The sequence below is a fragment of the Lotus japonicus genome, chromosome 2 (assembly GCF_012489685.1).
Source record: "Lotus japonicus ecotype B-129 chromosome 2, LjGifu_v1.2".
NCBI lineage: Eukaryota > Viridiplantae > Streptophyta > Magnoliopsida > Fabales > Fabaceae > Lotus > Lotus japonicus.
In genome coordinates, this window is record NC_080042.1 from 45,961,431 (window position 1) to 45,988,179 (window position 26,749).

At 37.8% G+C, this 26,749-nt stretch overlaps 2 protein-coding genes and 1 non-coding gene across 7 annotated transcripts; all 3 read right to left on the reverse strand.

Moving 5' to 3' along the window:
- Nucleotides 1-579: 579 nt before the first annotated feature.
- On the reverse strand, nt 580-4,900 carry LOC130738117 (uncharacterized protein PAM68-like). 5 transcript variants are annotated; one of them, XM_057590024.1, is made up of 10 exons: nt 3,672-4,900; nt 3,515-3,596; nt 3,182-3,314; nt 2,239-2,294; nt 2,074-2,123; nt 1,840-1,952; nt 1,569-1,732; nt 1,403-1,430; nt 1,081-1,218; nt 580-824 (listed from the first exon to the last, which is right to left on the reverse strand). In XM_057590024.1, the coding sequence occupies exon 1, from the start codon at nt 4,831-4,833 to the stop codon at nt 4,285-4,287; it is 549 nt and encodes a 182-aa protein (XP_057446007.1). In that variant the 5' UTR covers nt 4,834-4,900; the 3' UTR covers nt 580-824; nt 1,081-1,218; nt 1,403-1,430; nt 1,569-1,732; nt 1,840-1,952; nt 2,074-2,123; nt 2,239-2,294; nt 3,182-3,314; nt 3,515-3,596; nt 3,672-4,284. The 5 variants fall into 5 exon arrangements, with proteins under 5 accessions (XP_057446007.1, XP_057446009.1, XP_057446008.1 ...); XM_057590026.1 differs by having other exon boundaries at nt 2,074-2,137; XM_057590025.1 differs by lacking the exon at nt 2,074-2,123.
- A 1,525-nt stretch (nt 4,901-6,425) lies between these two features.
- Nucleotides 6,426-6,932, reverse strand: LOC130736508 (uncharacterized). The gene is made up of 2 exons (XM_057588334.1): nt 6,783-6,932; nt 6,426-6,701 (listed from the first exon to the last, which is right to left on the reverse strand). The coding sequence occupies exons 1-2, from the start codon at nt 6,930-6,932 to the stop codon at nt 6,426-6,428; spliced, it is 426 nt and encodes a 141-aa protein (XP_057444317.1).
- Nucleotides 6,933-10,889: 3,957 nt separating this feature from the next.
- On the reverse strand, nt 10,890-10,996 carry LOC130741546 (small nucleolar RNA R71). Its single transcript, XR_009020439.1, has one exon. It is a non-coding gene; the product is annotated as a small nucleolar RNA R71 (small nucleolar RNA).
- Nucleotides 10,997-26,749: the final 15,753 nt, after the last annotated feature.

The window sequence follows — 26,749 nt, forward strand, 5'->3', positions numbered from 1 at the left end:
GGGCATTTATGTTGCTACGTGACCTCTCCGTGGGTGTACTATAGCAAGAGCAACTTTGCCAGCCAATAATTATAGTTCATGGGATAAGGAGATTTAGAAGAAAGCTCTAAAAAGGAGAAATACAATTAATAATGTTTTACATAGTGCACATTACACTGAATGAATGTATGTAATTTAATTAATTAATTAATAACCCTTATTGACCTATGGATTCTCATAATCGAGCACTCTCATTCTCAAGACCTGCTTCAAAACAGCTTAAATTTAAACCCCTCTTGAACTTTTGGCCAAATGGAATGCAGATTCATAGAATCACATAAATAATGTTAAATAATTTGTTCTAGTGATAAAAGGTAAAGAAGATTTCAACTTGTAAATGAGGGCATTGAAACTTGTAAATGTATGAGTGGCAGCATAGTATATCTTCCTCTTGGCCTCCTCCTCACTAAAAATGGCAAAAATAACATATTTTGAGTCGAAATTATAAGAGAGCTTTAGTAACTAATTGGGACATAATCAAATGAGATGATAGTAGATAATGAGGAGAGAAAAACAAAAGAATTATATATTGGAGACCAATTTAATAAGCAAATTCATTATGAATTAATACTGTAATACAGAATCAAAATTATAAGAAGGATTAGAAAGACCTAGAAACATCCAACAAATTCGTAAGAGGTATCAATGAAAAATTGAAGGAAAGCTGAATCACATCACAATCGACACAACAGGGTCAATGAGACCAAAGCTGCTCAACTACTTTGCTTCATGTTTGAAATGCATCCTCATTGTGTGGTACCTACCTCTTGGGTCTTTGACATTTCCTAGGAACATCAGAAACACAAAATATAGAGAGGTTAGTTTATAAAAGCTCTAAAAAACTTCTGAAAACAGTTACACATTCGGGGTTTTGGACTGCTAACTTATGAGTTATTGAGGCAGCAAAACTATAACTACTGAATAATTCTATATGCTCAGAAATAATGTAATCAGAAATATGATAGAATAAGAATTATACAAAAAAACTCAATCTATTAATATTAGTCATACATAAAAATCACATAAAATAAAGAAAATAACCTGCTGAGCTTCAAATCTCTTCCAAGTTTCTAGGCTGGCTTCCCTTTCTCCCTCAATATCTCTGCCACTGTTACTCCTAACTGTTATCTGATTCCATCCGCTCCATAGCTCGTTTCAGAAATTGACTTCTTGAGTAACCTTTAACAAATATAAAAAAATTGAATGATGGTGAAAGATAAAATGAATTGAAGATAGATCAAACGAAACAAATTATGAAGCGGGATATACATAACAGAATATTAAATATAATGATAAATAGTGGGATAGCATTAGCAATTAAAAATACTGAAGTCATGACATATGTGCACATAAAATGACTCACCATATCAAAGTGAACCAAGGCATAAAACCTTCAATTGCAAAGATATAAGCAAAGCAAAAATTAGTGATAAGAAAGAGAAAAATAGTTAGAAACACATGAATTGATAAAGAAAGGGGGGAAATGGAGAAACTGACGAGGGAAGCTAAAAATGAAGGAAGAAACATACCTGAAGCAGAAACACTATGATAATGATTTATAGTTTTCCTTTCCCTTTCACCATAAGATGGCTATAATGTCAAAAACTAACTGAACCACCCCGTTATTGCTGATTTTCTGCCTCATTTTCATTCTCCAAGTAATACTGAACAACGTATCCAACCTCAGTCCAAGCTACATCAATTGTACGGACTCATATAAATAATAAGCCATATTATATTTGTTGACCTTTTAATTGTGTAGAAGCAACTGACCTTAATTTTGCTAGGAGTAGTGCTTACCTGGTTACCATAATCCTGCAATGGCGGGAACACACACATGTATAAAGGAAATGCTCACACCTCTGCATCCTTGATTCTCTGAATGTTTCTTTGAAATGTGAAGGTAGCGTGCCCTAAAAAACTGAAATTCAAAAGAGTCTCAGCTTAAATATATAGCCTAAAATATAAACCTCATTTTGAATTTTTATTTCTATCTCTATATAAATTCAATTAAATTGAAGCTTGAGCGTGTACTTTTCGGTTAATACTCTCCCTCCCATAAACCGTGACCCGAGTGCAGGAATCTACAATAACACATCTAACAGGATAAAAAATAACACGAGAATGAACAGAGTTACCTGAAAGTAGGATGGAAGATTCTACATGAAAGTATAGTACATGACAATGTACTTAACATACATTAAAACTCTTTTATCCCCTGCTATTGCGCATAAGCAAAGTTCTTCATTTTTCTCCTGATTAATACAAAAGAAAGTTAGCATCGGATTAACAAAACAAAGGAATACCTGAAGCCAATGCATGATTGAGTGATGTTTTGGATTTGAATTCAGTTCAAGAATCATCTTGCGAATGGCATACCACAAAACTAAATCAGATTAACATCAATATGCAAAGAAAGAAGGCAAACAAAGAGTGCAATTTTAGACCATCAAAATAGCAGCGACAACAAAGATAATCTCTGACACTGAATAAAAGAGTCAAACAATGATCAAGCAACCAAGTAATAACAAAGAAAGAGTTGAAATGAAGAACCTTTGTTTAAACGCACTAATTTGAAAGTGTAACAGAAAAAAGTAATTATCAAAAAGAGAAATTGAATGTTACGCCTGATCAGAAATTTACGGGATTCCCTTTTTCAGGGGATAATAAGTTCCAGAAATAGGTAAAAAGAGAGGGGCTTGGCTGGTCAAATTTCAAATTTGAATTTGAAACTTCTTTTTCAAATTTGGAAGATTGTGGCATTGATTGATTTTAAATCTGGATATAATGGCTCTAGAGTGCAGATTTGCTTGATTATCTCTTCTGATATAATGGCTCATGAGTGCAGATTCTTACTCTTTTAAAAAAAAAAACAGTAACAAATGTTTTGGCATAAATAAAAAAACGTTACATAACGTGATTGAAGGAAATAAATGTCCTAATTTGAAGCTTGATAGGTAGAGTGATTTAAGGACATGGTCAAAATGAGAAAAAATTGACAATGAAATCTGTTCTTGAATTACAAATAAGGCAACTAAGCAGATTAGGCAACTAATCAACAGATTCAGCATCGAATAAGAAACTAATCAATCACCAAATTTTTTGAAAAAGGAATAAAAACCAAATCCTGCTTTGAACATACCTGAGATGGCGATGAGGTCAAACTTGCAGCCATGATGAACTCGAGGATTCAGACACAGGAACTGCAGGAGATCTGTCAAAACAATTCTGAAATTCTTGCACATACTCAGCTGGAAACCGTGTGGTTGGTGATGCTATGAAGTGCCAAAAACAAACAAATATAAGCATAGGTTTTAAAATGAATGGAATAAAGAAGATCAACTATCTAACTGAGAGAGGAAAATCCTAGATTTCAACCAATAAAATGGCAAGCATGAAGAAAAAAACAGGAATTAAGCTATTAGCAGCCTTAATGTTAGTTCTCCACAAAAGAAAATATTCAAATTTCTAGTACCTGCTACCTCATCCCGCAAATTTGTTGGACAAAGTCGAACTCGCAGTCGCCAACGAAAAACTACCATGGAATCTGTATTGGCCTGCAAAACCCAGATTTCACAATCAATATCCGGTCAGGAAGAAGACTAAAGTACTGGAGTACAAAAACCACGTACCAGAGTCGAGGACGCTGTGAGAATTCGTATCACGCTTTTTGATGTTATTGATCTTATACTCGGTTGGGAGAGGGTGGATATGAGCATGGGGAGGGATGAGACCGCCGATTACAACCGTAAAGGGGCCGTAATGCCACGACGTCGATCAGAGAAAGAGGCTATCGCGGAATGGAAAATTTCAGAGGAGGAGGGCATCGGTGAAGAAAAAATGGAAGAGATGAGTGAAACGGCAGAGAAGGAAAATAGATGAGAGAGGGCAAAAACGTGTTTTTGATAATTGGAATTAATTATTGGTATTAAAGAGAGGTGAGTGTTGGTTAAGTATAAAAGTGTAGGATAATATGAATGAAGGAATGCATGCCATGTAGGATTTTTTCATATATTAACCAATTAGGAGGTGCCACACAGGCGATGACTGGACCTAGAAAAACTCCTAAATGTATATATCATGAATGAAACATAATGAATCCCATATACAAAAGGAAAATACTAAATTATCCTTATTACCCCATAATTTCTACCAAATAACACATCTAGTTTTACAGCATCAACATCATTTCTTGCAATTTGCCTAGACAACTTAATAGCTAGTCTGAAACATTATAACCTTTGGCTAGCTTTTTTTATCCTCTTCCTCCCACATCTCCACCCAATTCCTCTGAACCTCATTCAGCCCAAGAAACGTTCCTTCCCTCTCCGCATCCAAACTCGCAGACAGTGTCCCATAAGCAATTCCAAGCGTGGAAGCTCCAAAAGTCAACAAAGTTGTCGTGAAAGGGATCCACAATGGCGCATCCCATATTCCTCGATCCTTAAGCTCACCATAAAGGTCCAACAATGCCAAACCCAACACCAATGGTACCCCAACTGAAAACAAGATCCTCCCAATAATCCTGTATAGAACCACTCTTGGAAGCTCTTCATCTTCTTCTTCGTTCACCCCTCTCCTGCGATTTTTGCTGGGGACAATATCGGTCTCAGTGGTTGAGGGTCTGTTTGAGAAGCCTTTGGCATTAGCACGAGGTGGCTTTGGTGTGGTTAATGGGTAGTAGTTGGGTTGTTTTTCTGCGGTGATGGGGTGGAAAGCTCGAAACTTGGGTTTCCATGAAGAGTAATTTGGAAGATAGAGAGTTGGGTGTGATGCACAAACCAGAGATTTCATGGCTTGATGTGTTAAGTTGTTGGTTGGGGTTGGAGTGGAGATGTTTTAGTGTCATGTTTCTTATCCAAAAGGAAAATGGATGGTCAACAAAAATTTCATAGATTTATCGACTGAGATATTTTTAATTATTTTAGTTTGGTAATGAGAGAACGGAACGAGGCGGAACAGAATAGAAAACGACAACAATATTTTGTATGATGTGTTTGATAACTCAGAATCGTTAGAACACAACCATAATACTTAAAATAAATATAATTGAAATGTTTGATATTTGATTGAGTATACCAAATTAAACTCAATTGATTATTATTTGTATTATATATATATGTATCATGTTTATCATTCCTTATTTCTATATATAATCAGTTATTTTCAAAAATTGATCACTTTTTGTGTATACTATTAAAAAAAAGTAAATATCTGATTATTTTTTAATTTACTTAAAGTGTGTTTGTTTCAAATTAAACTAGTGTTTTCCCCGTGCGCTGCACGGCGAATTTTTTTATTACATTTGATAAATCAATAATTATTTTAAGTATATATAAATGATTATATACGCTAAAAATGAAAGAACAATCACAATAAAGAAGTAGATATTCAAAAAACATAAATTCGGCACTCAATTATAGTATTTTGTATTCATACACTGATTTAATCAATATAAAAATTTCATAATAAAAAGAAATTTACTAGCTAAAATCTTCAATTTTCCACATGTGATGTATAAATGATTTTTCCCTTGATGTAAATACATATAATTAAAACAATTAGGTTGGGGACTTACAAAGTGAAACCAAAATATATATATATATATATAACTAATTCTAAATTTATTTTCAAACTATGGACAATGCACTTAAATTATTTGAAGATAAATTTTTCTATTGGTTTAAACATGAAAGTGTTTTCATGTAGAATGTTCTGACCCGTACGTGGTGGATTTTTCTATTTTTTAGGCATGTACAAATATAAATATTCAAAACAAAATTGATATACTAAAATTATTATTTGCGAATTTTGTAGCTGTTAGAATTAAGAGAATAAAAAAATAAGCATTTAACAAAACAAAAGCACAACGAATAACACACAACTCGCAAAATTTCACACAACTTTTACATATATTTACTCATAAAATTATTTTCCTATTAGGTTTAACATGATAGTATTTTCTTGTTAAAATGTTCCTCCTAGTAGAAGAATTTGATTGGTGTTTTTCCCCGTGCGCTGCACGGCGAAGTTTACTACTATCAATGCTGCACATGTGACGTATAAATGATTTTTGCGTTGAAGATATAAATACATATATATTTGGATCTCATGTATATATTCTCATGTATTTTATTTTTAACATCTTAATAAGGTCAACTAATATATATATATATATATATAAATTTATTTTAAAATTATGAATATATTGGATAGAGTTAAAAATAAAACGAGGAGATTGTAAATTAAAAAATCTTAACTTAAATTTTCCTAACCTACTCAAATATATATATTCTCATGTATTTTATTTTTAAATCTTAACTTAAAAAATTGCATGTAGTTATTGACAACTAAAAAAATACTAATAAATTAAAAAAACACATTAATCAAATACCTATAAGGAATGAGGTATCAGGTTCTTTGAATACTACATCAGACAATGACATGAAAGAAAATGGGTTTCCGGTGATAGAGGTTGAAGACATGAGCCTGACACTGGAATGCATTTGGAAATTGATCTTGTATGAATGAGAGGTTGTCCAGAATTCGCCTCCATTCTCGCAAACACCAAAGAAAGATATTTGATAAACACGACCCTCAGTTATCTGGTTTTGGAAACGATATACCAATGTTCGTCTGATAGATGCATAAATTTTACAGCCCTTGAAAAAATGACAAAAAAACAAAATATCAAAAAATTTAAAAGCAACGATGTAAAGATTAAAAATCAAGATAAAAGATACATTCGAGTCCATCAAAACCATTTCCAAAGATGAAGGAAGCTTAGACCCTGAGTAGCTAGGAGTTAACCACAATCGAAGGACCTTCACAACTACATCCCAAGTTTCTTTAGAAGCATCAATTTTGGACAAATCATCAACTTTGAGAGCCATAGGATAAATGAAACAGAAATTCTTAGAGTTCTAGAAATCACCCGATGCAAATTTGGATAGTGAATCAAAACTTCAAACCAAAAGGGCTAATATAGAAAAAAATAAGGGTACAAAACCTTTGGATTACCTATATAATTGGAGTTCCAAAAAGCTTTAATAAGAAATGATATTTTGAAAATAACGAATCATTAAAGAGGAAAGGAAAAAAAATCTTGGAAAAAGCAAATGAACAATGATGACCCCATTTTAGTAGTGTTTTTAGGGTCATTTCTTTGGTTGTTTTGAGTCTTTTTGTTGAGTCTCATGTAGTGTTTCATGCATTCTCATGCATTTTTATTCTTTTCTTTAGTTTTTATTTCGTTTTGGTAATTTAGTAGTTTTTTAGGTAGTTTTCTTGCATTTTAAGTAAAGTTTAGGACTTGCATGGTTTTGTTGTGTTTTATGAGGGACTTCTTGTGCTAATGAGCTCTTGGAGCTTCTAGAATCTTCCTTGTCTTGTTGGTTAGGTTTGGAGTGCAGAAACTGAAGGAGAAGGAAGGCCAAGGAGCATGGAATTGATGAAGAACATAAAGGGAATTGAAAAGAGGAGTTTCAGAAGCCAAAAAGTCACTTTCAGGCGAGCTAGAGCGCCTAGGCGCTGGATTGGGCGCCTAGGCGCCAATAGGGTCAGAGAGCATGTCTTTTGACATGCAATTGGCGCTCAGGCGCTCTGAATTGGCGCCTGAGCGCCCAGTTTCGTTATTTTCAGCCTATAAATAAGGCTTAGGCCAATTTCTTAGATACATTTTGTCATTCCACTCATTTTTGATCAAGTTTTGAGAGCTGAGGAGAACTTTGGGGCCAAGGGAGGCTTCCAACTTGTACTTTTCCTCAGGTTTTATTTACATTTTCTTCATGAATTCACTAGCCATGAGTGGCTAGTTTACTTTGTGCTTTGGGTTAAGAGATTCTATGAAACTTTAGTTTATAATTCCTATCTCTATGCATGAGTCTTGATCCATTCTTATATTTCAATTCCTTATTGCATGTTTAGCTTTGGTGCACCTTTGCTATAGGCTGGATTATAATAGAATGGAAATTTGTTATGATCTAGGGACATGAATTGGAATAGATCCTTCTATACTTGCTTCTAGGAATAGAGTGAGGGTAGGGTTTTGTTGGCCTGAATATTTGAGCTATCATACCTCTTATGAATGTTTAAGTACACAAGGAATTGGGCTTATCTTTTAATTTGAGAGAATTACTTTTGTGAGGAATCAACTAGTAAGTACATAGGCTATAACAACAAGATATAAATCAAGATATCACATGCATAGGATAGGTGGACTAAAATGGATTAGATGATCAAACACCCAAGGCAATTTTCCATCATTGTTATTTATATCTTTATCAACATTGCTCTTTTGCAAAACTTTTGTCACAATCACCCAAAACCAAGGTTCTGAAAACCGGACCGGACCGGCCGGTCGGACCGGTTCGACCGGGAACCGGGCACAGTGCCGGTCCGGAGCATAAGGAAAACCGCCTGCTGTTCCAACCGGGGTTAAACCGGTGAAACCGGTCCTGAACCGGCAAAACCGGAAAAAACCGCGGTTAGGCCGGTTATTCCCGGTTCTGAACGGAAACATCAAAACGACGCCGTTTTGGAGAAAAACCGGGTCAAACCGTTTGAAAAAACAGAACGACGCCGTTTTGAATTATTTTTGAAAAAAAAAAAGGAAAATAGAAAGGCAGAGAACGAAGAAAACGTTTGAGAAAGAAACCGTGAAACAGAGCAAGTGCAACGTGAACGTGTCGTCTGGAACCCTTCTCCTCTTGAGCGCCGACCTTGACCCTCCCTGCGGCGGCGGAATCCGACGACGGCGGTGGTCCCTGCGGAGGCGGTGGTCCCTGCGGCGGCGGCGGCCCTCAATCAACAGCAGGGTGTTTCAGAGTTCAAACATAGTAAGTGAGGAACAGAGCAAACTTGGTTCAAAGTTCAAACATGGCTACCACTCAACAGGTTCTTCTTCTTCTTCCAAACTGATTTTTCTTTTCTCTTTTCAGTTTTCAACCTTTTCTTTATTTGATTTCCATAGGGTTTGATTTCTCAATTCTCTTACTGTTTATGAATTTGAATATGATGACTGTTTAATTGTAGAATGATGGAAGAAATACTACTCCGGTTGATGCTTCTCCTAATGTTGTTGGGACACAAGAAGCGGCGGAAAACGCTGCTAATGTTCGTGGGAAAAAAGATCCTGCTTGGGAGCATTTTGCATTTCAAAAGGAAGGAAGGTCATGTACGTACACTTGCCTCTATTGTGGAATGTCATACAAAGGCGGGGGAATAAATAGAATGAAGCACCATCTTGCCGGCATACCAGGTCAAATATTAGCTTGCAAGAAAGTTCCTCCTGATGTTCGCCATAGAATGGTAGCTTTATTAGAAAGTATTGAACAAAAGAAAAATGAAGCCAAGAATAACCGCAATGAAGCATTTGGTGATGGAGCTATTGATGAAGTTAGTCATGAACTCAATGCTTGTCCAACTGTAACACCAGCATCTACTCAAAGCAAAGGAAAAAGGAAAGCTACTGGTGAAATTGACAATTACTTTGCTCCAAGAACGACTCCTGGATCCCAACCAACACTTAAAAGTGTTTTGTCTAGTAAAGAAGTTGTACACAAAGCTAAGATGGCAATTGCTAGATGGTTTTTTGATGCTTGCATTCCATTTAATGCATTACACAAAGCTTTGGTGCACCTTTGCTATAGGCTGGATTATAATAGAATGGAAATTTGTTATGATCTAGGGACATGAATTGGAATAGATCCTTCTATATTTGCTTCTAGGAATAGAGTGAGGGTAGGGTTTTGTTGGCCTGAATATTTGAGCTATCATACCTCTTATGAATGTTTAAGTACACAAGGAATTGGGCTTATCTTTCAATTTGAGAGAATTACTTTTGTGAGGAATCAACTAGTAAGTACATAGGCTATAACAACAAGATATAAATCAAGATATCACATGCATAGGATAGGTGGACTAAAATGGATTAGATGATCAAACACCCAAGGCAATTTTCCATCATTGTTATTTACATCTTTATCAACATTGCTCTTTTGCAAAACTTTTGTCACAATCACCCAAAACCAATTTCTGAATTTTACTGTTTTAAGAACTTGCAAACTCTAGGCTTAAATCAATAATTTTCACTCACAATCCCTGTGGTTCGATAATTTAAAACCCGGAGGTATTCGTGCACTTGCGAATTGACCAACAAGTTTTTGGCGCCGCTGCCGGGGATTGTTTGTGGTTTTCGGTTTAAGTTAAAGAGTTTGTTTGTTTGTTTTACTAAGCATTGCATTGAATAGGTGTTACTAACCTTTTCTCTGTTTTTGTGATTTCAGTTTATGCACAGTAGGCTTGGCACGGATCCATTGCTGTTTGATCCGGAGCCTGAACGTACTCTTCGCCGTCATCGAGCCCAACAAAGGCTTGAAGCCATGGCTGCTCAAATGACGGAAGAGGAGATGCAAGCCCACATTGAAGAAAGAGTGAATGAGGCTCTTGCTCAAAGACTTCAAGAGCAAGAATTGGAGAATGCCAATCGTTCTCTCAGAGATCTCACCTCGGCTGCCATGAGCTACGATTATCCGGGCAGCATAGTTTCCCCCGATGGCACGGGAAACTTTGAGCTGAGGCCGGCATTCATCAACTTGGTGAGCCAAAATCAGTATGGTGGAGGTGCTCTTGAAGATCCTCATGCACACATGGAGCGGTTTATCCGCAATTGCAACACCTACAGAGTTCAGAATGTTTCAGCGGACACAATCCGCTTGAGTTTGTTCCCTTTTTCATTGAGGGATACTGCTGAAGAGTGGTTGAATTCACAGCCCCAAGGTAGCATTACATCTTGGGAAGACTTGGCTGAGAAGTTCACCACAAGGTTTGTTCCAAGAGCCCTCTTGAGGAAGCTCAAGAATGACATCATGACTTTTACTCAATCCACCGATGAGAATCTCTATGAAGCTTGGGAGAGGTTCAAGAAGCTCTTGAGGAGGTGTCCTCAACATAACCTTACTCAAGCTGAGCAAGTAGCTAAGTTCTATGATGGTCTCCAATATTCTTCGAGGTTTGGTTTGGATGCGGCTTCAAGTGGAGAGTTCGATGCCTTACTTCCACAAGTGGGGTATGAGTTGATTGAAAAAATGGCTATAAGAGCCATGAACTCTAGTAATGATCGCCAAGCCCGAAGAGGAGTCCTTGAGGTTGAAGCTTATGATCAACTTATGGCCTCCAACAAGCAACTCTCCAAGCAAATGAATGAGATTCAAAATCAAATGAAGACTACCAAGATTGGTGGTCGAGTTGCCAAGGTGGAGTGCGTGACTTGTGGAGGGCCACATGACAGCGAAGAATGCACAGAGACTAGACCGGAGGAGGAAGTGAAGGTTATGGGTCAAGCTCGGAATGACCCATTTTCAAATACTTACAATCCAGGATGGAGGAATCACCCTAATTTTTCATGGAGGCAAGGTAATAATGGGCAAGGAAATGGCTTTCAAAGACAATTTCCTAGCCAAGGATTTCAAGGCCAAAGCTCAAGACAATCTCAAGAGCGAGGAGAAGGTGAAAGTAGTGGTTCCAAGAAAAGCTTAGAAGAGTTGGTGGAAACTTTCATCAACCGGACGGAGAATAATTACAAGAATCAAGAGGCGGCTATCAAGAATCTTGAGAATCAATTTGGCCAGCTGGCCAAGCAAATAGCCGAGAGACCTCAAGGTAAATTTCCCTCCGACACTATCCCCAATCCTAAGCAAGAGAATGCCTCTGTTGTAGCCACTAGAAGTGGGAGAGTGATGAATGAATTGAAGAAAAAAACAGAGGGAGAAAAGAGAGAGGAGATAGTGGGAGGAGAAGTAGTTGTACCTATTAAGGTGAGAGAGGAAGTTGATCTTACTCCTGAAACTAGCAAGGTTCCGTTCCCTAAAGCATTGGCTAAGAAGAGCTTAGATAAAAAGTTTTCAAAATTTGTTGATGTTTTCAAAAAGCTCCACATTAGTATTCCTTTTGCCGATGCTTTGGAACAAATGCCTATATATGCTAAGTTTATGAAGGATATTCTGCATAAGAGAAGAAGGTTGAAGGGAGTGGATGAGACGGTGTTGATGACGGAGGAATGTAGTGCCATTTTGCAGCGGAAGATGCCGAAGAAAAGAAGGGACCCCGGAAGTTTCACTATTCCGGTGGAAATTGAAGGCATGGCGGATGTGGAAGCCTTGTGTGATCTTGGAGCGAGCATCAATTTGATGCCGCTTACCATGTTTGAGAGGCTTAACCTAGGAGAGGTTACCCCAACCATGCTCTCCTTGCAAATGGCGGATCGATCCCTTAAGACTCCATATGGGATTGTGGAGGATGTAATGGTGCGGGTGGACAAGTATGTGTTCCCCGTGGATTTTGTTGTGCTTGATATGGAGGAGGATGAGAAGATTCCTCTCATTCTTGGTCGACCTTTCTTTGCTACTGGTAGAGCTAAGATTGATGTTGACAAGGGTCACCTCATTCTCCGTGTTGGTAAGGAAAAGGTACGGTTTTCTGTTTTTAATCCTATGATTGAGACTAACCATGACAATGACTTTGTCTGTGATGTGATTAGAAGCAGGTCAAAGGTTTCGGAAGAGATCCCCAAAGTTAATGCCCAAATTGATGAGTTCCATCCGGCTCTCATCAAGCTTGTCAATGGTAACAAGTATGGGGGGTCCAAGTATGAGAACCTACATGCTCATATGGTGAAGTTTACCCAAGCTAGCACCCTTGCTAAGATTGAGGGCGTTTCAAGTGATGAAGTGAAGATTAAACTCTTCCCTCATTCTTTGACAAGGGAGGCTAGAGCTTGGTTTGATGAGCAAGAGGACATTGCCTCATGGGAGGATTTACTCCAGAGGTTTTGTGCAAGGTTTCTTCCTTGCACTTGTGGTAAGTTAATCAATGGAAAGGAATTTCCTTCCTAACACCATCGGAAGGAGAGTCCACCTAGGACTATAACCTAGGGCTAAATGGGAGACAACCCATTCTTTTCATTTTGTTATTTATTATCTTTTAATTTTGTAGTATTTTAGGTGTTTAATTTCAAAAAAAAAAAGAAAAAAAGGAAAATTCTTGTGGAAAAACTGGGTTGAGCGCCTAGGCGCCAATTCAGGAGCGCCTAGGCGCCAATAGTGGCAGAGGCACTGCCTCTGGAACTGGCTTGAGCGCCTGAGCGTTCCCCTCGAGCGCTCGAGCGCTCCTGCACGTGTTTTTGCTTATGTTTTGGGTTTTAAAACCCCAACCTTTTCATTTTCCCACTCTTTACTCCCATTCCTTCATAAGAAACGCACCCCATTCTCTCCAAACCCCATTTCCACTTCTCATTTCTCACTTGCACACACTTTAGCTCTCCCATTTGCTTCCAAGTTCTGCATTGTTTCAAGTTCCTTTCACTTGCACCCACTCACTCTCAAGTCAAGGTAAGTTCCAACTTTCACTTTCCTTCATTTTTGTTCATGGGATTTGCAATGCATGTTTACAAGGGGGTTTGGGTGAGTGATTTGTGTTAATGCAAGTTGGGTTTGGGTTGTATATACTCATTGGTGGTTGATTTTGTGCTTAAATAGAAAGGGGTTGTAGATTTGTGAGGAATGGGTAGTTAGGATTTTGTGGATTAGCTTAGTTTAGCTTTTGCTTACAAGGTGTTTGATAGAATGCCTCAATGGGTTCTCTTAGTCGATTTTTGGCAAGTGCTTGTGGTAGTCTTTCTTTCTTTGCCAAAATCACTAAGAAACTTGTTGGGTGCTCTTAGGTTGTTCTTTATTTTTATTTTTGTACAAAGTTTCTTCTTTCTTTTCTTTTTATTTTTGAACTAACGTTTCTAACGTTTGTGGCATGTGTTTGGGCTAACAAATTTGCAGATGTCTGTGAAAAGAGCAAGAACCAACACAAGAGCTGCAGCTTCTTCCTCCACCTCCCGGAGTTTTGATCGCTCCCGCTTCCTATCAGCGGTTAAGGAGGAGTTTTACCGAGCTCACCTAGCACACAAGGAGAGTGTGAAGGAGCGGGGAGTTTTGTATCGGGAGGGAAGGAGAGACCTCTTGGGCATGCAAGAAGCCATGAAGAAGAAGAGGAAGAAGAAGAGGAGGAAGCAGAGGATGTTGAGGTGGTGAATGAGGTGGTTACTCCACCACGTGCTGACCCTTCTCCTGTTTGGATGGAGGCTGCTTTCGGGCGGATGTTTTTGAGGCAAGATCGTCTACACAGGGATCTTGACCTCCATTGGAGGGGAGGTAGCACATCAGACCCCAGGTACAATGGGCCCTTGGATTTCAATACCTTGGAGCAGGGGATGATAGACTTGAGCTTGATGCATGATGTCGGAGTTCATCCGGATTATGGCGATGGAAGGGGTGACCATGACCCCATGGAGTGATTGTGCTGAGGTAACTCTACTCTTAGTTTAGGTCATGCATTTTTAGCATATTTTCAATTTATAGATTTTGTTTTCTTTTGATCATGCATTGTTTTAGTTGGTTTTATTTTTGGGTTTTTACTTCCCTATACTCACATGCTTTTAGCTATAGGTTTGCTTCCCTACTAGTGCTGTTTTTGAAAATGCTTTGGTGAATACTTGTGGTTGTTTTTGGGGATGAGTGATTGCATGTTGGGGAAGAGAGGAGGAGACTTCGGTCTTCCGAGTGTCTCTTGAGAAGGAGTCGGTATGAGTCCATTAAGGGTCTATCTTTGACCCTTCACCATAAAAATTCTCTGGAGGATCCTGACTCACTTGCAATTCTTGGTTCTGCGTTAATTTCACTCATAGCATGCTTAGTGATTTCTGTTATATTCTTGAGACTTATAGGATTTCTTGAGATTCTGAGTTCGTGGTTGAACATTGCCCTTAGTTGTCCCATTTGAGCTTAATTTGAGAATCTTTTTGTAGCCAAAAGTTTGGGATGGTTGTTTGGTTGGAATATTAGGGGAGTGATGGTCCTTGTTGTTTTGTATGGAGCTGAAAAATGAGAAATAGCCTCTTGCCCCAAAAGAAAAAAAACAGTGAAAAAGAAGAAAGAAAAAGAACTCCTAACCAAAAGTTGGAGTTGGAAAAGGAAAAAATATGTAAAAAGGTGGGTGCAAGAGACTTGTAAAGTAAAAGTGTTGTAAGCTCCGGGGTTATTAGAAGAGGACCACACTCAATGTGCTTGAAAGCCTAGTTTTCCTTTAGGGACCAACCACCATCATGTTTTACCTAGCCAATGTTTCAACCCTTATGGAAGTCTCTTTGAATATTTGCACGTTTGATCTTTGTTGCTATTGAGTGAATGACATTCAGGACCTATGAACTTGTTTGTGTGCTCAGTGCACTAAATGAACATCTCATCCTAGGGTTTTTAGTTCTAAATGCTTCTCATGAATGGACTCTACACTCTTCTCTCTTCAAAAGATGCATGAAGTAGGTTGTTGGGTCTTTCTCTTGAAACTAGTTGTGATTACTTTGTCCCCCTGTTTTTGTCAAGTATTCCTTGTTTTGAGCACTTGTGTGGGAGCATTTCTTGCGCTTGAGGGCAAGTGAGTGTCTTTTACGCTCGAGGGCGAGCTGTCGTTGAGTATAGTGGTGTGATGACCCCATTTTAGTAGTGTTTTTAGGGTCATTTCTTTGGTTGTTTTGAGTCTTTTTGTTGAGTCTCATGTAGTGTTTCATGCATTCTCATGCATTTTTATTCTTTTCTTTAGTTTTTATTTCGTTTTGGTAATTTAGTAGTTTTTTAGGTAGTTTTCTTGCATTTTAAGTAAAGTTTAGGACTTGCATGGTTTTGTTGTGTTTTATGAGGGACTTCTTGTGCTAATGAGCTCTTGGAGCTTCTAGAATCTTCCTTGTCTTGTTGGTTAGGTTTGGAGTGCAGAAACTGAAGGAGAAGGAAGGCCAAGGAGCATGGAATTGATGAAGAACATAAAGGGAATTGAAAAGAGGAGTTTCAGAAGCCAAAAAGTCACTTTCAGGCGAGCTAGAGCGCCTAGGCGCTGGGAGTGGGCGCCTAGGCGCCAATAGGGTCAGAGAGCATGTCTTTTGACATGCAATTGGCGCACAGGCGCTCTGAATTGGCGCCTGAGCGCCCAGTTTCGTTATTTTCAGCCTATAAATAAGGCTTAGGCCAATTTCTTAGATACATTTTGTCATTCCACTCATTTTTGATTAAGTTTTGAGAGCTGAGGAGAACTTTGGGGCCAAGGGAGGCTTCCAACTTGTACTTTTCCTCAGGTTTTATTTACATTTTCTTCATGAATTCACTAGCCATGAGTGGCTAGTTTACTTTGTGCTTTGGGTTAAGAGATTCTATGAAACTTTAGTTTATAATTCCTATCTCTATGCATGAGTCTTGATCCATTCTTGTATTTCAATTCCTTATTGCATGTTTAGCTTTGGTGCACCTTTGCTATAGGCTGGATTATAATAGAATGGAAATTTGTTATGATCTAGGGACATGAATTGGAATAGATCCTTCTATACTTGCTTCTAGGAATAGAGTGAGGGTAGGGTTTTGTTGGCCTGAATATTTGAGCTATCATACCTCTTATGAATGTTTAAGTACACAAGGAATTGGGCTTATCTTTTAATTTGAGAGAATTACTTTTGTGAGGAATCAACTAGTAAGTACATAGGCTATAACAACAAGATATAAATCAAGATATCACATGCATAGGATAGGTGGACTAAAATGGATTAGATGATCAAACACCCAAGGCAATTTTCCATCATTGTTATTTATATCTTTATCAACATTGCTCTTTTGCAAAACTTTTGTCACAATCACCCAAAACCAAGGTTCTGAAAACCGGACCGGACCGGCCGGTCGGACCGGTTCGACCGGGAACCGGGCACAGTGCCGGTCCGGAGCATAAGGAAAACCGCCTGCTGTTCCAACCGGGGTTAAACCGGTGAAACCGGTCCTGAACCGGCAAAACCGGAAAAAACCGCGGTTAGGCCGGTTATTCCCGGTTCTGAACGGAAACGTCAAAACGACGCCGTTTTGGAGAAAAATCGGGTCAAACCGTTTGAAAAAACAGAACGACGCCGTTTTGAATTATTTTTGAAAAAAAAAAAGGAAAATAGAAAGGCAGAGAACGAAGAAAACGTTTGAGAAAGAAACCGTGAAACAGAGCAAGTGCAACGTGAACGTGTCGTCTGGAACCCTTCTCCTCTTGAGCGCCGACCTTGACCCTCCCTGCGGCGGCGGAATCCGATGACGGCGGTGGTCCCTGCGGAGGCGGTGGTCCCTGCGGCGGCGGCGGCCCTCAATCAACAGCAGGGTGTTTCAGAGTTCAAACATAGTAAGTGAGGAACAGAGCAAACTTGGTTCAAAGTTCAAACATGGCTACCACTCAACAGGTTATTCTTCTTCTTCCAAACTGATTTTTCTTTTCTCTTTTCAGTTTTCAACCTTTTCTTTATTTGATTTCCATAGGGTTTGATTTCTCAATTCTCTTACTGTTTATGAATTTGAATATGATGACTGTTTAATTGTAGAATGATGGAAGAAATACTACTCCGGTTGATGCTTCTCCTAATGTTGTTGGGACACAAGAAGCGGCGGAAAACGCTGCTAATGTTCGTGGGAAAAAAGATCCTGCTTGGGAGCATTTTGCATTTCAAAAGGAAGGAAGGTCATGTACGTACACTTGCCTCTATTGTGGAACGTCATACAAAGGCGGGGGAATAAATAGAATGAAGCACCATCTTGCCGGCATACCAGGTCAAATATTAGCTTGCAAGAAAGTTCCTCCTGATGTTCGCCATAGAATGGTAGCTTTATTAGAAAGTATTGAACAAAAGAAAAATGAAGCCAAGAATAACCGCAATGAAGCATTTGGTGATGGAGCTATTGATGAAGTTAGTCATGAACTCAATGCTTGTCCAACTGTAACACCAGCATCTACTCAAAGCAAAGGAAAAAGGAAAGCTACTGGTGAAATTGACAATTACTTTGCTCCAAGAACGACTCCTGGATCCCAACCAACACTTAAAAGTGTTTTGTCTAGTAAAGAAGCTGTACACAAAGCTAAGATGGCAATTGCTAGATGGTTTTTTGATGCTTGCATTCCATTTAATGCATTACAATCACCATATTTTCAGCCAGCATTGGATGCAGCTGTTGCCATTGGCTCTGGTTTTAAAGGTCCATCTTATGATGAATTAAGGGTCAACTTGTTAGGAGATTGCAAGAAAGAGTGTCAGTTACTTGTTGAAAGCCACCGGGCCAATTGGGCTAAGTATGGATGTACAATCATGGCTGATGGATGGAGTGATCAACGACAAAGAACTTTGATAAATTTTATGGTTTATTGTCAAACAGGTATAATCTTTGTGAAACTTGTTGATTAATTGTTTGATATTGTTCATAATGTTGAAACTTTGTTGAATTCACTTGTTTATTGTATGGTATAGGCATGTCGTTTGTCAAATCTGTGGATGCGTCTGATGTTGTGAAAGATGCTTCAACATTGTGCAACTTGTTTTCTGAAGTTATTGAGTGGGTTGGACCTCAAAACGTGGTTCATGTTGTCACAGATAATGCGGCTAACTATGTAGCTGCCGGTAAATTGCTTCATCAGAAATATGAGAACATTTTTTGGACTCCATGTGCTGCTCATTGCATAAATCTCCTTTTGAAGGATATTAGTAGCTTGCCACATATTGCAGATCTTGCCTCAAAAGCTTCTAAGGTGACTATATTTATTTACAATCATATGATATTTTTATCTTGGCTTAGAAAAAGAAGTGGTTGGAAAGAAATTGTTCGTCCAGGGGTGACTCGGTTTGCTACCACCTTTATCACATTGAAAAGTATTTCTGATCATAAGTCTGATTTGCAAGCTCTAGTTGTTAATCAACACTTTATTGGTAATAAGTTATCAACGGGTACAGCTGGGAAACGTGTTAGTGAAATCATTTTAGATAATAAATTTTGGAGGGATTGTGAGGTGGTGTCAAATATTGCAGCTCCCATTATCCGACTACTTAGAATTGTAGATGGGGATGAAAAACCCTCGATGGGCTATGTTTATGATGGCATGCAAAGGGCAAAGAACGCAATCAAGCGGATGTTCAGGGATAAGAGTGAATTGTATAAGCCGTACACAGATATTATTTCAGCTCGATGGGATAAACACCTGAAGCGTACTCTTCATGCAGCAGCTTACTTTCTAAATCCTGGATTCTTTTATGATCCAAGTTTTGTTGAAAAGGATAGAGTTGTGCACTCACTTGTTGATTTGTTGGAGGTGAAAAGTCTATGTGCTAGCTTACCCAAAGCCCTTCTAGAGATGAATGTCTATCGTGAGCGGAAAGATTCATTTAGTCGAGCAAGTGCTTTGCAAGCGGCAAGCCAAATTCAACCCGGTAAATAGTTATCTAAATTGTATTGTGTAAATTTATTTTATTGCAATATATAATAGTTTTAATAAATTTAAGCGTACTCTTCATGCAGCAGCTTACTTTCTAAATCCTGGATTCTTTTATGATCCAAGTTTTGTTGAAAAGGATAGAGTTGTGCACTCACTTGTTGATTTGTTGGAGGTGAAAAGTCTATGTGCTAGCTTACCCAAAGCCCTTCTAGAGATGAATGTCTATCGTGAGCGGAAAGATTCATTTAGTCGAGCAAGTGCTTTGCAAGCGGCAAGCCAAATTCAACCCGGTAAATAGTTATCTAAATTGTATTGTGTAAATTTATTTTATTGCAATATATAATAGTTTTAATAAATTTATTTATTGCAGCTCAATGGTGGTCAATATATGGGAGTAGTGCTCCATTGTTACAAAAGATAGCAATTCGTATTCTTAGTCAAACATCATCATCTTCAGGGTGTGAAAGAAATTGGAGTCTCTTTGAACGCATCCATACCAAAAAACGAAATAGACTTGAACATCAAAGGCTAAGTGATCATGTTTATATTACTTATAACTTGCGTTTGAAGAAAAGGTATATTACTAATTTACTATCACTTATATGCTTTCATTTTTTTGCAATATATCTTAGCTCTCTAACTTGAATTTTTTTTAATGTTCCATTTTAGGAGTGAATTGAAGAAGAGAACTTATGATCCTGTTGATTATGAATGCATCAATAATGTTGACTTTTGGGTAGTTGAGGAAGAAGCACCTCCTGAGTTTGATGATAATGAGGCTGAGCTTGTGAATAACATTTATGAAGATGATGCAAGAGATGTTGCAGGTAAAAAATTAATCATTTAATCTTATTGAGCTTGTTTCAAATTTAGAAGTATTATTTCAAAAGCTACATTTAAGTAAGTTTTTCACTTTCACGTTATGTAATTAGGTGGTGAAGAAGTTGACATTTCAGAGGAGCCACTGATGGAGTCAGTTGATTTTCAAATTGGGGCAAATGTTGAATCATCGCCGTTTGATGGAATAGAGTTCAATCTTAATGATGTTAATGATTTTTGATTATATTTGTTGTGTTGTTAACTTGTTATTCATACTTTGTTAAGTGTTGTTAAATTTAGACTTTTGTCATTGGTATTGATTTAAGGTTGTTGTTGAACCAAAATGTTATGAGTTATGACTTATGTAAGTTGGTGGTGTTTGCATCTAAACAAACTATCATTTGGACTTGTGGAGTTACATTTGTTGGCTTATATATTTTAGCTTTTGTTATTTACTTATTTTACTTTACAACAATTAGATTTAGTCATTTAGATGACCTAAAAAAATTATGTATATATATTTTTATATGTATATAATATAAAATTATATTATTTATATTGATACGGTTCAACCTCGGTTCAACCTCGATTCAACCCCGGTTCGACCTTTGAACCTTAAACCAGTGCCTTGACCGGTTCGATGACCGGTCCGGTTTTCAGAACATTGCCCAAAACCAATTTCTGAATTTTACTGTTTTAAGAACTTGCAAACTCTAGGCTTAAATCAATAATTCTCACTCACAATCCCTGTGGTTCGATAATTTAAAACCCGGAGGTATTCGTGCACTTGCGAATTGACCAACAAACAACGAAAATAGGAATAACATTTAAAGTATTGATGGACAAATAAAAAATTAAGGATTCGAGTTCCAACGGGAATTTCAATTCTTTTAACCATTATTATTATTATTATAAATATTATTATAATTAGATTGCAGAAAATAACAGGTTCAAAGAATTGGAAACGAAAATATGAATTTTTGTTTTTGGAAACGGAAATATGACAAATAGATAATGATTTATTTAAATTGGGGAAGGGATCAAGATCTGCAAATGGAGGGAATAAAAAACAAACAAAAAATGGTTGAATAAGATATGAACGTAATTATGGAAAATAAAATAATGATTTTTTAATTTAAAATGGTTAGCCGTTCGGGAATTACAAATTGAGGACTAATTGAAATGATAGAATATGAACAATCTTATTAGTAAAGGATTAATTGTAGTTTGTGTGGGATAAAGAGAAGAGAAAAAGTTTGATGCACCCATGGTGTAAAGTTTTTTTACACCGTCAACCAATCAGATTTCAAGGATGTGAGAAAATCTCTCTTTTCATTTAATTTCTTTAATTGACATGTCACATTCTTAAAATCTGATTGGTTGACGGTGTAAAAAAATTTACACCGTCGGTACATCAAAATTAAACTCTAAAGAGAATGAGTGAAATTAGGGATAAATTTATGTTGAATAGGGGAAGGAGAGAATAGGGAAGTGTGGGGAATAATGTATGGGGAAAGTGAATCATTAAAATAAATTAAGGAAGGAATTTATTTGAAGGAGAAAGGAAATAAAATAATACTTTTTAAGAGAGTATGGGGCCCATCTGAAGAGAGATAAAATATTATTATTTTAGAGAAAGGGCCCATCAGAATGAAGAGAGAGAGAGAATAAAAACTAATAAAATAATAGATAAGAGGACATGTGTAAGATTGTGATTGGATGGAAGAGGCTTGGATGACTCTCCTTGCAGAAAAAAATCTTGGAAAGTCAGTGTTTTAATATAAGTATAGATCATATTTAGATCTCTAAAAAAGTGATTAATTTCTAGAGATTTTGAGAAAAATCTAAGCTGACTTGTGTTTGTCTTTTTTTTTTTTTGAAATGAACCTCAAATTAATTAACCTTGGACCGGCATAGAAGCCAAATAATCCGCAGAGACAAACGAGATCGCTTCAGAGGGAATTTCCTCCACCCACACCAAACCGGCCTAGGTAGAGGTCCTCCTAGCAAGAAAATCCGCAACCGAGTTACCAGAACGGCGCACAAAAGACAAAGTCATTACATCAAAAAAACGACAAAAAGATAAACATTCTCTAATAATAGACAATAAATAAGAAACACCATCCGGAGGCTTCTTCCACCTTTTGAAGAGTTGTAAGCAATCTGTCTCGAAACAAACCCGGCGAAAGCCCAACTCTAAAGCCAAAATAACCGCCCACCGAAGAGCCCAAGCTTCCGCCAACACCGGGGAAGAAACCGCCACCGGGAAGCTAGCTGCAGCCACAAGAACCTGGCCATATAAGTCACGGGCTGCCATATACACTAATTAAAATCTTTTTTTTTTATCATCTCCCATCTATTATTATAGATTTTCCTGATAAGTTGCGTTTGTTGTAGATGAAAAAACTAATGGTTGTTACCCCTCTAAAAAAGAGGTTAATTATTTCAATTCTTGAGAAAAATATAAGTTGATTTGTGTTTGGCTACACTAATTAAAATTACTTTTTTTTTCTACTTTCTCATCTATTATAATAGATTGGGTTAAATATGTTCTCCATCCCTGAACTTTGAGCGAGATCTGATTTCCGTCCCTCGCCGGAAAATCTTCCTAGCGCCATCCTCAAACTCAATTGTTTGTACGAAAACTGTCCTTGCCGCCGGTATAGCTCCGGCAGCCGTGCCTAGGTGTCACTTTGGAGCTGACGTGTAATTTTTTTATATAAAATAAAAAATAACATAATTAATTTTTAATTAATCCCCAAATCTCTCATAATTTAATTTCTAAACCCTAAAACTAACACTAACCTAACTTCTTCTCCTAATAAAATCATATCAAAACCTCCATTTCATCTCTTCCTCCTCTTCAAAATTCAAAACCAGAATCTTCATATGTTCTCCATCATCTTCAATGATCTTCATCATCATCTTCACCATTAAGAACAAAAAAACCCAGAATATAAATTTAAAAAATTAAAAACTCAAAAACATATCAATGTTCATTTATTTATCATCATCTTCATCTTCTCCATCCAAAAAAATTAAAAATCAATCTCAGATCTAACAATCAAAGCAAAAAATTAGATCTAAAACTTTACAATCATTAAATAAAAGAATGGTTATTAAAAACTTTTAAATATGAAACAATGTTGACACACCACCACAAAAATTGAGAAAGAGTGAGAAAGGGCAACGGGTCATAATCAACATTCATGTCTGCTTGTCTAAACTAAAAGACCTCATGAATTCTTTCTGGAGCCCTTTTACTTTCTGAACAGACCGAAAGAAAACTGATAAATTAAACAACCATGAAATAACTTTTCAATAGCCATAGACTTGAATCAATGTTGCGTCAAACAATGTGCTTTGTGAAAAATCAAAGCACAAAATTAGTTCTAAAACTTTTCCAGATCGACCCATTCCAAGCCTTGAACACTATAATCCAGCGTCCTCCTCTTCCAATCCCAGTCGCAGCACCTCCAGTGTCGACCAAGTCCATGACCCTCAGGTACTCTTCTTCTTCTTCTTCTTCTTCTTCTTCTTCTTCTTCTTCTTCTTCTTCTTAAATTTCAATCTTTTCCTCTTTTTCGTGGACCCATTTCAGATTTGAAACTCTTGGGTTCGTGCAGAAGGAGCTTCTGGACCTGGCAATCAAAGGGACTGAGAATGTTCTTTCTACGGCGAAGGAAGCAGGAGTGCAACGCGTGGTGGTAACTTCCTCCATCTCTGCGATTACCCCAAGCCCTAGTTGGCTTCTGATGTTGTTAACAAAGAGGATTGCTGAACAAAGGGGTTTGCAATTGCATGCATTTATACTCTGTTTGAGAGACTGGCCATAGAGCAGTAAGTTTACAGTTTCCTGCAACTTTACCCATCTGGAGAACGAAACTGAAGTTATGAGCGGCCATGGGGATGAAGAAATCAGACCTCTTCTCTGTTCTGGGTTTGCAGTGTTTGGGTATGAGGTTTGTTGGTTGGGTGAGCTTAAATATGGGGAAAGGGGAAATGAGATTGGGGAAGGAGGGAGAAGGGAAAAGGTTATCTTTCACTGATTTCTTCAAATCTGAAGCCAAATCCCATTCTTTCTGGGTCAGCGTTTTGGGGTTTGTTGGTGGTTGGGGATGGAGGCGCGATATGGGCTAGGGTTGAGGGTGGCGGCGCGGCGTGGTTGCGGCGGCAGCGCGATGTGGTTGGGGCAGGTGGCGTATTTTTGGGATGTTGGAGGAAAGGAAGACAAGAAGAAGATGAAGATAATGTTGTTGTTGAAGGAAATGATATGAAGATGAACAAAGAAGATGAAGAAGAGAAGAGAAACCGTAAAGGAAGATTAAGGAGATTTTATTTAATTAATTAATTACAATTTAATTATTTTAGTTTTTATTTAAAAAAGTTATACCTCATTTGATTAAATGATGTGGCATGTCCACATAGACTCCAAAATGACACATGGGCACGGCAGCCGGAGCTTTATCGACGGCAAGGACGGTTTCCGTACAAACAATTGAGTTTGAGGATGGTGCTAGGAAGATTTTCCGGCGAGGGACGAAAACCAGATCTTGCTCAAAGTTCAGGGACGGAGACCCTAATAGATTTTCTTGATAAGGTAATTCAAGTAGTTTTTTAAAATAATCAATTTTTAGTTTTTTCTAAAACAATGATTTTTTAAAAAACAACATCTTAAATGTTGGGGAATTGTTATTCGCCCCCCCCCCCATCTATTCAAACCCTAAAAAATGTGTAAAAAGTCTAAAATACCCCGTTTTAAAAAAAACTTCCCAAAACCCCCACTAACTACCCCACTTCTTCATTTCAAAATCACTCATCAAAACTTCCCAACCCCCCCACCCTCAACTCACATATGTTCTCTCTCGCTCCCTCACCATCTGCAACTACCACCGCCACCACTTCCGCTACCGCCACCGTGTTCCGCCGCCGCCACCGCATGAGTCGTCGCCACTGCAAGAGAGTTGAGCCGCCGCCACTGCAAGCCCGTTGAGCCCCCACGTTTGCTCCCTTTTCCCTGTCGATGCGATCTAGTAGGCAATCGACCCGACCCATCTCATTCGATTTTTTATCGCACCTTAATGGAGCGTCTAAGTCGTATCTTGACATCGCGTCCCAATCGTACCTTTAAGATGCGTTTTAATACACACGCTCCTTGAGGGTGCGCTTTAGACGCACCTTCAAGACGCGGCTAAAGCGCACCCTGAAGGAGCGGTTTATATCAGTAAGTTCCATTTCATGAATTCCTGTCTGTTTTTCAATGTATTGGGATATATGTTAAGCATGCTAAATATCTTTTCAGATATGGCAAGAACAAAGAATATGAATGTGGAGAACCCCCCAAGTAGTATGATTCACCCCACGACATCGATACGTAAAAAGTGTGAAGAGGAAGCCCGTAAAAGGCGTGAAGAGGCAGCTCGTAAGAAGCGTGAAGAATCAGCCCATAAGAAACGTGAAGAATCATCCCGTAAGAAGTGTGTAGGTAATGCAGCGAGTGCAGTACAAGAGCTTGAAAAAGAAGATGATATGTTTGATGATGAACCACTGAAAGATGATGATATGGTTGATGCTAGAGTTGATGAAGATTCTGGTGAACAAGAAGATGAGGATTCTAGTGAAGAAGAGGAGGAGGAAGAGGAAGAGGAAGATGAGGAGGAGGAAGAGGAGGAAGATGAAGATGATGGGCAAGGTGATCAAGATGTTGAGCAAGAGGAGGAGGATGATGGCATATACTTTGTTGGGGGGCCTTTTGACGCCATATGTAAAAACACAAGTGCAAGTATCCCAATTTCAAAAAAGGCTTAAATGTACTTTTGGACCCTCATGTTTTAACTTTTTGCGATTGTCAACCCTTATCTTTTTTTTCTACGAATGGGAACCCTATTCTTTCAAAACGCTGCACCGTTTACCCTTCCGTCCAAATCCGTCAAAAACTTGACGGAACACGCTGATATGGCCTTCCACGTGGATAAAAGGGGGATTTAAAAAAAAATGGCTCAAATGCACTTTTGGACCCTCAAGTTTACATTTTTTGCGATTGTTGACCCTGATCTTATTTTTAGTTTGAATGGAGACCCTAATCTTTCAAAACGTTGCACCGTTTACCCTTCCGTCGGAAGGCCAGGTAAGTGGGTTCCGTCAAGTTTTTGACGGATTTGGACGGAAGGGTAAACGGTGCAACATTTTGAAAGATTAGGGGGCGTTTGTTTCAAGGTTTGAGATCACATTCCCGGGAATGTTATTCCTAGGAATATGATTACCGGGTATGTTATTTCAGGGTAAATTTTATAAATGTGTTTGGTAAGTATTTTGTATTCCTGGGAATATTTTAAAATTTTCTTAATTTAAAAATTAAAAAAAACTTAAAAATAGAGGTAATAATGATAAATTGTGGGAGAAGTGAGAAGTTACATTCATCTTTCCCATGGGGTCCAAAAGTGCATTTAAGCCTTAAAAAAAAAAGGGTCATATTTGACACCATATAAGCAATGTTAGTATCACATTTAGCGTTAAATATCTCATACATTACATAAGTATTTTTAGAGTTTAAAAATAATTTATAAAAATAAAATAA